Below are 14,640 nucleotides of genomic sequence, written 5' to 3' on the forward strand. Positions count from 1 at the left end.
GTACTTCTGATAACTAATGGATCATTTATACTTCAAAATTCATGCGTGAAAATAAAATATTCTTAACGCTAAATGTTGACTACTATGGATGTGTAATCTTTGACACGTTTAGATTCACCATGTTTAATACTGTAAAATATGGTTTTCAATGGTTCACCTAATATGGGTTATGAGATCGATATTGCCTTGATATCGGCCAAATTTAATGACAAACTTGCACCCAAGCCGATGTAAATTACTATTTGATTCAGTAAGGTAGACAATTTACAGGACACTGCCATCTCGTATGCAAGTCAATTTGCTCATTCATTGATTTACAAAATTGTGATGTAAAGGCATTTCTTTTCTTTTCTAACTAGTAACAAACCCGTGCATATGCACGAGTTCTGTTTGGTTACGCGAATTTGGGTACATAATTTATTTTAAATAAAAATATTAAAAAATAAAAAAAAATTAGATAAATAATTGATTATTTCATATATAAAAATATTTAGATCAATAATATATTTTTTCTCGTATACCATTTTTAGATTAAAAATATTTAATCATAAATACCATTTCTCGTATATAAAAATATTTAAATCAATAATATATATTTTTCCCGTATACAGACTTTATTTTTGTTTAGGTATCATTTACAAAAATATTTTGATCAATAGTAAATTTCGTATATAAAAATATTTAGATCAATAATAAATTTTTTCCCGTATACTATTTTTAAATAAAAAATATTTGGGTCATAAATACCATTTTTCATAATACCATTAATTTTCTTATATTATAGATTGATAGAATTTTTTTGAAAGAAAGAAGTGAGAAAGTTATGGAAGAGAAAAAAATAGAGAATAGAGAGAGATTTGATAAGTTTGATAAAATATAAGAGTTGTATTATTTTAATAATAAAATTAAGATCTTTATGGTACAAAGACCAAAAAACCACAATTTTAATGTGGTGGCAAAAAATCAAATAAGGGTATTTTGGACTTTTCCACAACCACTAATTTTCTTATATAATAGATTGATAGAATTTTTTTGGAAGAAAGAAGTGAGAAAGTGATGAAAGAGAATATGGTACAAAGACCAAAAAACCACAATTTTAATGTGGTGGCAAAAAATCAAATAAGGGTATTTTGGACATTTCCACAACCATTAATTTTCTTATATTATAGATTGATAGAATTTTTTGGAAAAAAGACGTGAGAAAGTGATGAAAGAGAAAAAAATAGAGAATAGAGAGAGATTTGATAAGTTAGATAAAATATAAGTTATATTATTTTAATAATAAAATTAAGAACTTTATGGTACAAAGACAAAAAAAACCACAATTTTAATGTGGTGGCAAAAAATTAAATAAGGGTATTTTGAACTTTTCCACAACCATTAATTTTCTTATATTATAGATTTTCTCTTATGAAAATAATTTGTTGATTCATTATTGAATTCAATAAACCTTGATTCTTGTGCTTTGAATTGCGCTGCAGTTTCTATAAAATTATTAATTGAAATAAATTACTCATTCTGTTTTACATAAAGGACTCATTTGAAATAAAATAATATTTTAAAATAAGTGATTTATTTCAATTTCTAATATAATTTTTTCAATTATATCTTTTAATTAATAAAAATTTCATCATTCTTAAAACATGATAAGGTTACATTAGCAAAAACATTATTCTCTCTTATTTTTATATATATTTTTTTAATATATATGAAATTGTGGACTAATTAGTTATTGTAGGACAGATGAAATATTAAATTAAATATTTTTACGGGAAGCTATCGAAGCTCGATCAAACAACCTATACAAAGTAGGCATAACTAACTTTTAATTAACTTAAAAGCATCGTGGTATATACTAGCCCCTTCAAGCTCAAGGGTGGATTGGGATATTTTGTCTAATAAGGGCAGGTAGAGTGAAATTTTTCTTAATGAATAAAAATGATAATAGTTGACACAATAAATAGTGAATGAGTTATTTTAATTGAATGAATGATCTTCCTTTTTGTAGAATCATAATTGATCACTAATTTAGGGGCAGAGTTTGCAGTTATGAATTTGAGTTTTCAATGTGGTAGAAAGGAAATTGACTTACAAGATTAACATTCAAACACTCAAATAAGTGAAAAGTATGAGAATGAATTGGATTACTTAAGAATAGATTGTATCATATATTTTTTCTTTTTTAATATATCAACCTATTTTACTATTAAAAAATTTAATAGATTGGATGAATGTATGTAAGAGTGTGTCTGAGGTAGATATGAACACTACCGTTCTCAGGTAAATTTGGGGATGTGTTCGTCGTTGTGTTTAAAGATACCATAAAATTTTCTTCATTTATTGGTATTACATATAAAATTTTGTATAAAGTTTATGTAATATAAATTATTTTTTTAGAATCCCAAATTTTCAACAAAAATACCTAAATAACCATGTTTCCACACTATTTTCCAAACTAACAATGTTTCAAACAAAAAATATTTCGTGTAAAGAGCTCATGCCAATTGAATTAACGCTCTCATTTATTATTTTGATAGACAAGCAAACGAATTGGCGCTCTCTATTGTTTACCTTTTTTTTTTAATATTTTTTAATTGGTAATAAAATACTATATTTTAATAGGTACCATTTGTATAAAAAAGATGTGCCTTGTACCATTTTTATACACCTCTTTTTATTTTTGTCTTAATCTTTTTCTCATTTGTTCTAACATGAGTAGTAAAAGACATATAATTTTTTTTTATTCGAGTACCAAGCCTCTGATGAAGATGCATTTTTGGAACATCTGAAAATACGAGCAACTTGAGAGAAACTTAATCTTTTGATTAGAATGAGATATTAATGATGGTGAAATAGTTAGAAGAATTGAGAGACTTCTTTCGTACATCTCTATTGTGGACAACAATGAGGATATCCAGCGTATATGGGTGCTATTTAAAGATTACAATAATGTTAAGGATATGATGTATGCACCGGATGCTATTGTTTTGATTGTTGCATGCTCTTAGATATGTTGTGGTGTTAAGTCATTTTATTTGTTGTTTTAGGTGTGTTTATGTCCATTTTATAGTAACCAAAAGTTGTTATCTATATTAAATTCTAAGGTTACACAATAATTGCACATCATAGTAAATTATCATCTAGAGCTTGTTCCAACATTGGGACAACGTTTCTATATATGTGCGTGCTGATGACATATACCATACTTTCTTTTCAATTTGTCAGTTGTATCCATTTTGATTATAATACTTGTGTTATCGAAGCAATCCTTTTTCTCCATTCTCATATTTTCACCGTGCCAAATTACACCCCCTTGATATATAATCCAATATTCCTCCGTTTCTATCACCGGGAAGCTATTGTCATATACATTAAATAAGTTTACGACTTTGTAAACGGAGAATATATGCAGGAAAACATCCTTGCGAATACTTGAACATGTCGCAATGTCATGGGAGCAAGACATATGGAAGACTTGAAACTTCCTGAAGTCACACCAACCTCTACTAATTCTACCTAATAGTATCTCTTTGGCCTCCCCTCATTATGATCCATTGTCTCCTCTACACTGAAACTGTATATATGACGTTCAAATCTTGTAACCACATGTATGCTAGCATTGATAGTTTCCTCCTCCATAACTTTCATGCAACTTTCATTGAACAATTACCCTAATCGTAACACTGAACTTCATTTTTTGCCTCTGATTGTAAATAATGACCCAACATAAAATAGGTTGCTTTCAACAGTGTGGTTATGGGAAGGTTGCTAATGCCTTTGAAAATAGAGCTCATTGACTCCACAAGGTTTGTTATCATGGGGCCCTATCTTCGACCCTCTTCAAATGACCTAGTCCACTTCTCCATTAGAGTATTGTCAACCCACATTGATGCATCCATATTTGACAATCTAACTTCCTTACGGTAGTGTCTAAATGATGGATGATTTAAAGCATACTTTGCATTCACAACTTTTTTAAAGGACTCTTTTCGTTGATTTCCCAAATGAAGTTTTATGCAATATGTCTAGTGAAGTAGACATGCGTTGAAGGAGAATTTTGCCAGCCATTATTAGGATTATTATATGCACTCTTAACAAATGCATGTCTATTTGAAATCAAATAAATGTTGGTTTGTGGATTGATGCGTGTTCTGAGATTCTTGAGAAATAAACTCTAACCACCACCAGTCTCACCTTCAACCATAGCGAAGGCAATAAGAATGATATAATTACTGTCGTCTTGTGCCACTGCCATACGTAATGTTCCCTTATATTTCCTGTAGAACCATGATCCATCAATTTGAATAATAGGTTTGCATAACATAAAACCTTTGATTCATGGTTCAAATGTCCAAAAGAGATGATGGAATATTCTATTTCCATTAACCCAAGTTCTGTCCTACGTATATGCCATCAGTGTCTCCATAATTGCAAGAGTTCTATGAGCATATTTCTTAAGTGACACCAAGTATTATAGACATTCTTTGTACTAAGCCTCCCTATTTTCGTATACCTGCTTAAAATCATTTATCTTCCTAATCCATGCTTTCGTGGATAAGGGAGTATAATTGTATTGTGTAATGATATGGGAGATTATTGTACTCACCTTCAATGACTGGTCCTTGCTAACGAGAGGAAAAATGTCGTTGCATATTATTTGAGAGCTTATTTTACGATGATCATGTAGAAGATTGGTGGTTGTGCAACTGTGATATGGATCCATAAAACTTATCTTCCAATTATTACTTTCCTTCCTATAAGACGCTGCCAGCCGAAACACGCAAAGCTTTGTACGACACAGAATGATGTACCTCCCCGCATAAGTGCGATCTGCAGTATAATCAACAAAATTTTCCATGTGAAACTATTTTTTATATCTCGTATGCACTCTTCTTCTTTTGTGAGAAACCTGTCTCCCACTTCTAACCCACCCTCCGATTGGATATATGGGTTGTTAAAAATATCATAAGATGGTTCGTCATCATTCAAGTTCAAGTTTTTCATGTGCTGAGACAGACAATATATGTGGCTTGAAGGTAACGCCTCTTAGTCGTCATGTTCATTTTTACTATTCATTATATGATTGACATGTGTCTCACTTTCTTCTTCTTCATCAGCAACAACATCGGCGAATGTCATTGAAGTTGTTATTTCAGCTTGATTAAATATTTGAGACTGTTCAACAATTTGAGGTTGGTGAGACTGTTGAGGTGGTTGGAATAAAATATACAACTCAATATAGTTTAACCCAGAATGTACATGACTAACAAACATATTTTCAACATCTTCATCACCTTTAACTTTTAACTAAAAAAAAAATTGACATGATTGTTTTAAAAAATACATGGTTTTGATATATAATTTATGTCACTGGACCAAACATTAACTTTGTCTTTATTCTCTCTCAAATGTAAGAAATTTGATTTTATTTTGATTGAAAACTAGGTAATATCTGTATTTCAGAAACCAAACCTGAATACATCAGAGACATATGTTTCTCCATTGCTGGGAGCATTAATAATGTATTTGGGTGCAAAAGACATTTCTTGAGTTTTTTTTTGTCTGATATTGTTGTGGGATTGGTTTGAAATGGTTTTGAAATTGGTGCGAAAGACCTTTAATGGACTTGAAAAATAGTCAAATTGGCATGGGTTCTTTACTTAGGAAGTTAGTGCCAATTGACTTGGCTTAGTCCAGTAACCGTGCTTGCCATGCAAGTCCTGCAAAAGAGGACATCATTATATGCACCATTCCAATTGGTGCAAACACTTAAAATTGAACATTAACGCTAATTGACATGGCTTGTTACTTTTGCATGCTTGCAAAAGCTGAATTCTGCATTAATCACATATAAAACCTCATGAACTTACACTCATTGTTAATAAATTTCTTACAAGTATTTCATAAATTTATCTCATTCCCCTTACTGTAAATAACACCCTTACTCACTTCATTTTCATCATTAGCAAATACACTATAATCTTACTCAAGTTCTCACATTCTCTCATATTTTCTCACTAACAAAACAACTCTCTTAAGAATGGGAGAAATATAGAGAGGAACCATCGACAACATTAATTCTTATGTAAGTTTTTGTTTCTCTATGATTGCATTTCAATTTTTCTAACCCATTATTTTTATGAAAAACTTATTTGTGTTTTTTTAGGATCCATCTAGATTTCGTACTCGTGTCCATGAATATATTTCACACGACGAGTATATTCAACCTTATTTAGATCATGCCAATTTTGTTCATGTTATCAAAATCATGTCCTACTCTATTGATGTTAAGTTTATCCTCTCTCTACAAGAAAGATGGACACCCAAAACACACTTTCCATCTCCCAACCAGTGAATGTACCGTAACATTAGAGGATATGTACATGTTATTGGATCTATCTATTAAGGGAAAGGCAATTAGTGGAGAGGCTGACTTAGCCAATTCAATATGCGTGGAATTTTTAAGTGCCAACTTGTTAGATGATACTTCGAGGGGCTAAGGTATTTTACTTGCGCGCCTTAAATATCATTACAATTGTATAAGATTAACCGAAAATTCCACCAAACAACAAAAAAAAAAATTAAAACTAGATGTTATATTATGCTACTAATTGGGTGATAAGTGCCAAAATGTTGCTATTTTGAGTATATAATTGTGGCACTTATCGATTCTATTCATTCTGATTTTGTAATAAAATCCCCACTTTTGTGTATATATTTGCATACTTTAGTTTTCATTTGTTTTATGTATCATTTACTAGCTTTTCTTTATATTTTTGTAGGTATTTTATATTTTGGGAAGCTTGGAATGAAGTGGGCAAGTTTGGAACACTTTGGAGCAATTTTGAAGCCATTTTGGAGAAGTTTTGTTCAGCAAGCTCCGCTGAGCGCCCGTCCAGCGCGCTTTCCAGTGGAGAACCAATTTTCCTGGCCGCTAAGCGGAGGTCCTGGCCGCTGAGCGGAGCCCTGTTTACTGTTCTAGATATTTTTGTAATAAGTGTTGTTCGCTCAACGAAGTTTGCCCGCTTAGCGGACTTGCGCAGAATTGTCTTTATATTTCTTCATTTGTAACATTTCTAGGGTATGGTTTTGGAGAGTTTTTGGTTCCAACTCCATCATTTTCATTCTTAGATCAAGATTAGCTTAGAAAACAACACCGATCATGCACTTGGAAGATCAGAGGTGGATTTCTCATTAACCGGAGCTGACAACCCGCGAGATGTTTGGTTTATCTCTTCTCTTCTTTGTGTATTTCTTTTGTGTTGGGTTTGTTTGTATAGTTACTCGAATCTTATGTATATTTACCGATTATAATGTTATGTTTAACTTGCTTTACAAATCTGTGTTGATGTTATCCTGGATTTTTGCTCTATGTTGGGGATTTAGGTTGCTTTAGAGATAAACTTCTTGAATCCTTATCTAGGATGATAATTTGTTGGTTCTGAACTCTAGAGATAGATTTAGAGCTAGCATTCACTGTGGGTATCTGTACTTAATGCTTTCGTGTTTGAGCGGCGCGCGAGAGATCGCCACGCGAGAACACAGATGTTCTCGCGACTTCGCGTTAGAGATAACCTTAGTTGTGAGATGATCTCGTTTGTGCTCCAGAGATGGACGCTTATGTGAGAGATACGTGATGACATAGATGAGTATCGTAGGTTGAGTATAATGAGTTGGTAAGTGTATGTTTGTGAAGAGTGAATATATTTACATTCCTGATAAGTTATTTCTCTTCTAAGAATGTGTTTATTCTTTTCCTGTCTATATCTTTGTTTACTTTTTGCTCATTCAATCCAAAGTTCGAAACCGTAGAAACTGTTGAATGGCATCTCTCCATCTCTGTGGACGATAATTCCTGGATCAATATTTCCAAATCTTTTTTCGTTGCTTGCCCTATACTGCAGTCAACATTGGGTCATTTTTATTTCCCGATAGTAACAGTTATAGTGTACATATTATGTATATATTTTTTAAGACACATAAATAAAAAATGAACATATAGTTGGGGTTTCACTTGTTTGTCCTATCTCTATAGTTCTTTGTGTAAAAATACAAAAAAGTACATCTATATTGTATGGATGCGCCATTTAACTTCAATATGGATTGGTCGAGATTGCCATCCCTAGCGCCCATCAACCTCAACAACTTCACATTCCTCAGGTTCACCAATGTGGTGATGCACCATAGTGACTAAAATTCTGGCATGACAGAACTCAGATGTCATATGGAATGTCATGACATCTGGTCTGTTATAAACACTACAATGGTAGGTGAACTTGATCCTCAATTTTACTTCAACACTAGTATGCTTCACTATCAGAAGAATACTAGAACCATATACACAGAGGATTAACACATCTATCACACACAGATTCTGATATGTGTGGCTTTCACACAACACCTGCTTTATCATTATTTCCTGATGTCTTGTTGGATGTTATAACATCCTATACCAGATTAATAAACTAGTGCATAAAGTAAATAACTCACATAATTGTTCACCCAGTTCGGTTAAACCAACCTACTATGGGGGCTACCAAGCCAGGGATGAAGTCCACTATTAGCAGTATCAATTTGAAGCTAAACTCCCTCGTTTACAACTTCTCACTTAATCACTACCTAATGAACCTTCTACCTAGGTCCTCCCTAGATATGAGAAACCACTCTCACTCCCAATCATCGCAGTGATGTCTAGCAGTCAACACCTCGGCCACTACATCAACGACCTAATTTCCAACATTCTAAGCACACAAACAAAGATAACTTAGAGTTACTTCAAAAAGCCTCCTCCAAGAACAATACTGCACTCATTGCTTCACAGCTTCTGAGTGAGTAAAATAAACCTCTTACCCACAGGCTTCGAGGTACAGATCAGTGACCATCCCACAATCCGGGTGATTCACTTACACGGCTAACCCTAATGATTATATCTTTCTTAAAATTGGATTGCCTACTAAACTAGGTTACATAACTTCCTATTTATAACCTACTCCCAACTCGACTTGGGCTTACAATCACAGCGTTATTTGCTGTTACAAATCAGCAGAAAACTTCTACTAAAAGAAAGGTCTTCAATCATGAGTTTCCTAATTTATCTCCATAATTAGAAACTGCATAATCTTCAATATTCTGACTTGATTCTCTTGACCTTTAAACCTATGCCACATAGGATTGCATAATATCACATAGAATATTCTGCATCTGTTTAATGCATATTGAATCTTCACATTCCAGCTCAGCAGGCGCAATGTCACTTGCTTCTGCATATGACATCCTATAGGACATGATGTCACAGCCTTTGTTGTGACATTTCATAGAACATCTTGCTTATATCTGTTTTGTACATGGTTATGTTTGCAAGTTCTATACATCCTATTACAAATTATTGCTACTATACTTTAGCTAAACATAAATGCCAATTAAATAATTCAGGGAATCAACAGTGACCGCGATCATCGATAAGTAGTAAAATCCGTGTTAAACTTTTAAATAATTTTTTTTGTTAGAAATATAAATTTAAAAAATAGTATAGAAACATGGATAGTTGAGTATTTTTGTGATAAAACTTGATTATTAAAAAAATCAGTATAAAGTGTTCATTAATTAAAATATCCTTTAAAAATTATTAAAATATAAGTAGTAAAATCCGTGAATCTGACATAGTCCAGGTTCCTTCCTTGTAGTATTAATTACGCGTCACAAGCTAAAGCTTTGTAAACAGTAAACAAACCAACAAAAAAACAATTAAAATATTCATTCCCATCTGGCTCACTCAGCCTTGTATGCCCCAACAATTACGCTATGGAGATTCCAGTTCTGCATCCATACATCAACCCAATCACACTAACAACAACACTTCTCTTTCTCTCTTCCACAAAAAATGAAACCCAACAGCAGCATTACAGTCTCAGCCAAAACCGACTCCGAGGTAAGCAGCCAAACCCAATCCTCCCCGGCAAGATCACCCCGACGCCCCGCCTACTATGTCCAAAGCCCATCACGCGACTCCTCCAACGACGAGAAAACTTCTAACTCCTTCAATTCAAGCCCGCTTCAAAGCCCGTTAGCCTCTCCTCCTCATTCTCATTCCAACTCCTCCTTAGGCCCCCATTCTCGTGAATCTTCCTCCACAAGATTCTCCGCTTCTCGCAAAAGCAGCAGCGCCTCGCATACCCGGAGATGGAAGCCGTGGAAGGATCATTTCTATCCCATCGAAGAAGAAGGCCTTCTCGATGATCACGACGATGCAAACCACGGCTTCCCTCGGAGATGCTATTTCCCTGTTTTTGTTCTTTGCTTTACGGTTCTCTTCTCCGTTTTCGCTCTCGTTCTTTGGGCTGCAAGTCGCCCTCAAAAACCCGTCATTTTCCTTAAGGTACACTCTTCTTATTTGTTTTTTAAATCAGATATCATCTGTGCACAACTGCAGAGACTAATAATATTATTTTTTCATTCTTTTATTATTTTTGTCAGAGTGTTACATTTGATAGATTTATTATTCAAGCCGGTGCGGATGTATCAGGAGTTGCAACTTCCATGGTGTCAATGAATTCAACTGTGAAAATGACATATAGAAACACAGCAACATTTTTTGGTGTCCATGTTGCATCAACTCCATTAGATCTCAATTACTATGAACTTACACTAGCCACTGGAAATGTAAGTGTATAAATAAGGAAATAAATCTATTTTATAAATCACATGATAATAATTATTTTTGTATCAATTTTCAGATTCCTAAGTTTTACCAATCAAGAAAAAGTGGGAGATCTATACATGTGATGGTGGAAGGAAACCATGTTCCACTCTATGGAGGTGGAGCAAGACTAAACACCTTGAACGGTTCACCGGTTGAACCGGTTTCCTTAACATTGAGTGTGACAATAAGGTCAAAGGCTTATGTTTTGGGACAATTGGTGAAACCTAAGTTCAACAAGAAAATAGAGTGTGGTTTGATTATGGATCCGAAGAAGATGGGTGTGCCCATTCCACTAACCAACAAGTGCACGTATGAGTTGTAGATTCAACCATACGTGGAAGTAATGAGAGATAAGTCATCATAGAATATAATAAGATTTAAAGGGGTTTGAGTATTTATTTTATTAGAGACTAGATTCTCATAATGCAGTTTTCTTTGGCTTCACTCTGTGTCAGAATTCGGTTTGTTTTGAAGGAAATAGCACAAGAGTGTGATATGGATTTTGTCGGTGGTTCTATTTCAATTGTTATATTTTAATCACAAGGTGAATGAAATAAGCATAAAATTTGTATTGATATGTTGTCGGTTTCTCTTTATTTTTCTTTTCTACTTTTTTTTTTTTGTTTGTTTATATATTCAGTATAGTAAGTAGCACGTAGTTTACTAAAGAAATACTAACTTTTTCACTGAAATTTATTATGCAAGTTTTCTTTTTAAGTGTTGATTCTTAGAAATTGTTTTTGTGAACGCGAACACAAATACTCAAACTTGTTACAATATACAGAGTTCATATACTTTGAATTCAAACAAATGGAATTCAACTACCAATATAAAAAAATTCACTTTATTTTTTCCTTTTAAATAAATTACGACTATGGTATATGCTTAATTCGATAAATCATCTTAAAAGTATTGACCACTTTCCGGTTAGAAATATCAAGCCATTATGCTCTAACTAAATACACCAAGTCGATGTCAATTAATTAATGGCAAGTTTTACTTTTAACAAATGAAGTTGATATACTACTATTAAGTAGGATTTAATTTAGATCTTATTAATGGTAAAAAATATTTACAATGAACTCCACACACTACGCCAAATATGATCTTTTGCAGCACCCCTACGAGAGCGCTTTTAGGGAAAAGCGCTCTTATAGATTTCGCTAAAAACAAAACAAAAAAACAAGGGAAAAAGCGCTGGTAAATGGTGGGGGTACGAGAGCGCTTTCTAGAAAGCGCTGGTAAAGGGGGGGGGGGGGGGTTACGAGAGCGCTTTCTAAAAGCGCTCTTATAGGGGGTGGGTATGAAAGCGCTTTCTAAAAGCGCTCTTATAGGGGGTGGGTATGAAAGCGCTTTCTAAAAGCGCTCTTATAGGGGGTGGGTATGAAAGTGCTTTTGAAAGCGCTTTTGAAAGCGCTCTTATAGGGGGTAGGTACGAAAGTGCTTTTAGTAATAAAGCGCTGGTATAAAGGGGCATATGAAAGCGCTTCTGAAAAGCGCTCTAGTAGCCTTTTTTTAAATTTATATTTCATAAAATTAAAACACCCTATTTGTTTCAGAAAACAAAAAAGGGTCTTCTTCTTCCTCGCTCATCACCCAGTCTCTCACATCTCTCGTTGTCTCTCACAAACCTTTAACTCTCTCTCTACAACACATCTCTCGCCGTCTCTCACAAAACAACTTGCCGCCGCCTCCGTTCGTACTCCCTCCGCCGCCCATTGTTCGTATTCCCTCCGACGGTTGCAGTTGCAGAGCTGCCGTTCGTACTCCCTCCGTCGTCGTACTCCCAAAACAACTAGCCGCCGCCGCCGTTCGTACTCCCTTCGAGAAAAAACGCAGGTTCGAACCCTATCCCTATGAACTGATTTTGGATTTGTGTTTGGTATTTCATACCTTGTTAATTTCTGATGGCAATGTCAAAAAGAAGTTCTGCTATTGTGGTTTTGTGGATTGTACTGCTATTGTGGTTTTGCTATTTTGGATTTGTATTTGGTTTTGTGGATTTGTATTTGTGGATTGTACTGCTATTGTGGTTCTGCTATTTTGGATTGTACTGTTTTGGAATTCTTGCTGGCTAGAGTTGGAGGACAGATTTTTGTTTGTTTGAAGGGTAGAGAGTGTTTCTAATGCAGGTTGATTGTTGTTTGTGGTACTGCATTTGGGATAAATTCAATTCTATCTCTTTGCTCACTTATTTCTAATGTTTGCAACTTTTCCTATTTATACTTTAGAGTTAAGCATTTGAGTGCAGTATTTCAGACTTGTCCTCTGTTGTTTTTTCCACTACTTTTAACTCATAAAAATGCTTTGAAATGTGGTTGTACGAAGGTATATAGATGCAGGAATTTTGGTGTTGCTTTAGTGATTGATAATGTGAATTGTATTGCTTATTTGGTGGACATTTGATGCTGAAAATTTCTATGATGGTTGGTGGTGTTGTTAACATGTAAATTGAGAGAATGGTGAGTTTCAATGGTGTTGAAATGCTGGAAATTAAATGGACAATTGATAATAGTGTTGTTTTGAGTTCATTGCAACTTGTTAGAGCATGAAAAATGGTAATGACATTAGTGTTTTGGTGCTAATTAGAGCAGGTCGAGCAGCTGAAAATTAATTGGTACCATGTTTATGTGAATTATTGTGCATTTTAAATAATTGAGTTCTAGATTGGGTTTATTTTGATATTTGTTAGTAGTGGTGTATTTAACTGCATCGTGTGTATGTGTAATTTTACAGTTACTTTGAAGTCTCTGGTTTCTACTTGTACAACGCCGATTCAAACCTACCCATCTCCCACATCAAGTCTAACTCAGGTTACTATCCCTTTCTTCTTGCTTATAATTTGTTATTTTCTGCTTAATTTCAATTTCAATTTATATGAGAACCATAACTTGAAGATGATGGATTATTATATTAGAGGGTATTTCTCAACTGTTTCTACTTTTTATTTTTAAAAAAATAATCTTTTATACTATATTACTTTCATATTTTATGATATTTTTGTAGTTTAACAAATATATCATTTTTTTCTTACGCTTTCCATTCAATCATGTAGGAGAGAGAAAGTTCAAACTTTCTTGAAAAACAATATTGATTAGATACTAATTTTAACTAAACAATCGATTTCTTTGAAAAACAATATTGATTAGATTTCTGAGCAAACAATTTGCTTTGGGAGATATGTCCCAGTTTTGACGTATTTTTTGCAATTTAGTGTCTCTCAATCCATTTTTTGGTTTGTGAACTTATATTACCTTGAAATAAGGTAATGTCTTCTTTAAGAAATCGGGTATTCTGATTAGGTATTCTGATTAGGTATTCTATTATTCACACTTTATAGGATCTCACTAGGTATTTTGATCAAGACATAATGATGATAGCTATTTATTATCTTGACAGAATTCCTTAGTACCTGATAGAGAAACCAAGAAGCATTTGTTTAGCTTAATTAAGACATGGATAATACATGGATGAATTCAAACCGATTGTCGAAACAGTACGAGAAAGGGGTATGGGAATTCGTTGAGTTTGCGGTTGCGCACTCCGAAGACCCGCTTCGAATGCCGTGTCCTTGCTTGGGTTGCTGTTATGGGGGTAAGGTTGACGGGAAACAGTTGGGATCCCATTTACTACGGTTTGGAATTGATAGAAGTTATACATGTTCAACAATGCATGGTGAGAAAAGTAACGGGAATGCTGAGTCGAGGTGTAATAGGAAGTATGCTTCAAATGACGATTGCACAAACACATACGATTGCGATCGAGTCGAAGAGATTGCAGAAGCGCTTGAAGAAGATCTTGCGGATTGTCCCAAAATGTTTGAGAGGTTGGTAAGCGATGCAGAGAAACCGTTGTATGATGGTTGTTCAAAATTCACAAGATTGTCTGCGGTGTTAAAGTTGTACAACTTAAAGGCGGACAATGGATGGTCGGATAAAAGT

General features: G+C 33.9%; 1 protein-coding gene across 1 annotated transcript; it reads left to right on the forward strand.

The window, feature by feature from the left end:
* Positions 1 to 9,773: 9,773 nt before the first annotated feature.
* Positions 9,774 to 11,288, forward strand: LOC131624674 (uncharacterized). Its single transcript, XM_058895603.1, has 3 exons — positions 9,774 to 10,375; positions 10,474 to 10,659; positions 10,734 to 11,288. Exons 1-3 carry the CDS (start codon positions 9,881 to 9,883, stop codon positions 11,019 to 11,021), a joined length of 969 nt encoding a protein of 322 aa, XP_058751586.1. The 5' UTR covers positions 9,774 to 9,880; the 3' UTR covers positions 11,022 to 11,288.
* The last annotated feature ends 3,352 nt before the right edge of the window (positions 11,289 to 14,640 follow it).

Source organism: Vicia villosa, unplaced genomic scaffold (genome assembly GCF_029867415.1).
Source record: "Vicia villosa cultivar HV-30 ecotype Madison, WI unplaced genomic scaffold, Vvil1.0 ctg.000148F_1_1, whole genome shotgun sequence".
Classification (NCBI taxonomy): domain Eukaryota; kingdom Viridiplantae; phylum Streptophyta; class Magnoliopsida; order Fabales; family Fabaceae; genus Vicia; species Vicia villosa.

What these genes read in the sequence shown, in the direction of transcription:
- LOC131624674 (XM_058895603.1), top strand. Translation starts at nt 9,881, where the DNA reads ATGAAACCCAACAGCAGCATTACAGTCTCAGCCAAAACCGACTCCGAG. An exon ending in AACCCGTCATTTTCCTTAAG is followed by an intron (nt 10,376 to 10,473) that starts GTACACTCTTCT and finishes TATTTTTGTCAG; the next exon opens with AGTGTTACATTTGATAGATT. An exon ending in TTACACTAGCCACTGGAAAT is followed by an intron (nt 10,660 to 10,733) that starts GTAAGTGTATAA and finishes ATCAATTTTCAG; the next exon opens with ATTCCTAAGTTTTACCAATC.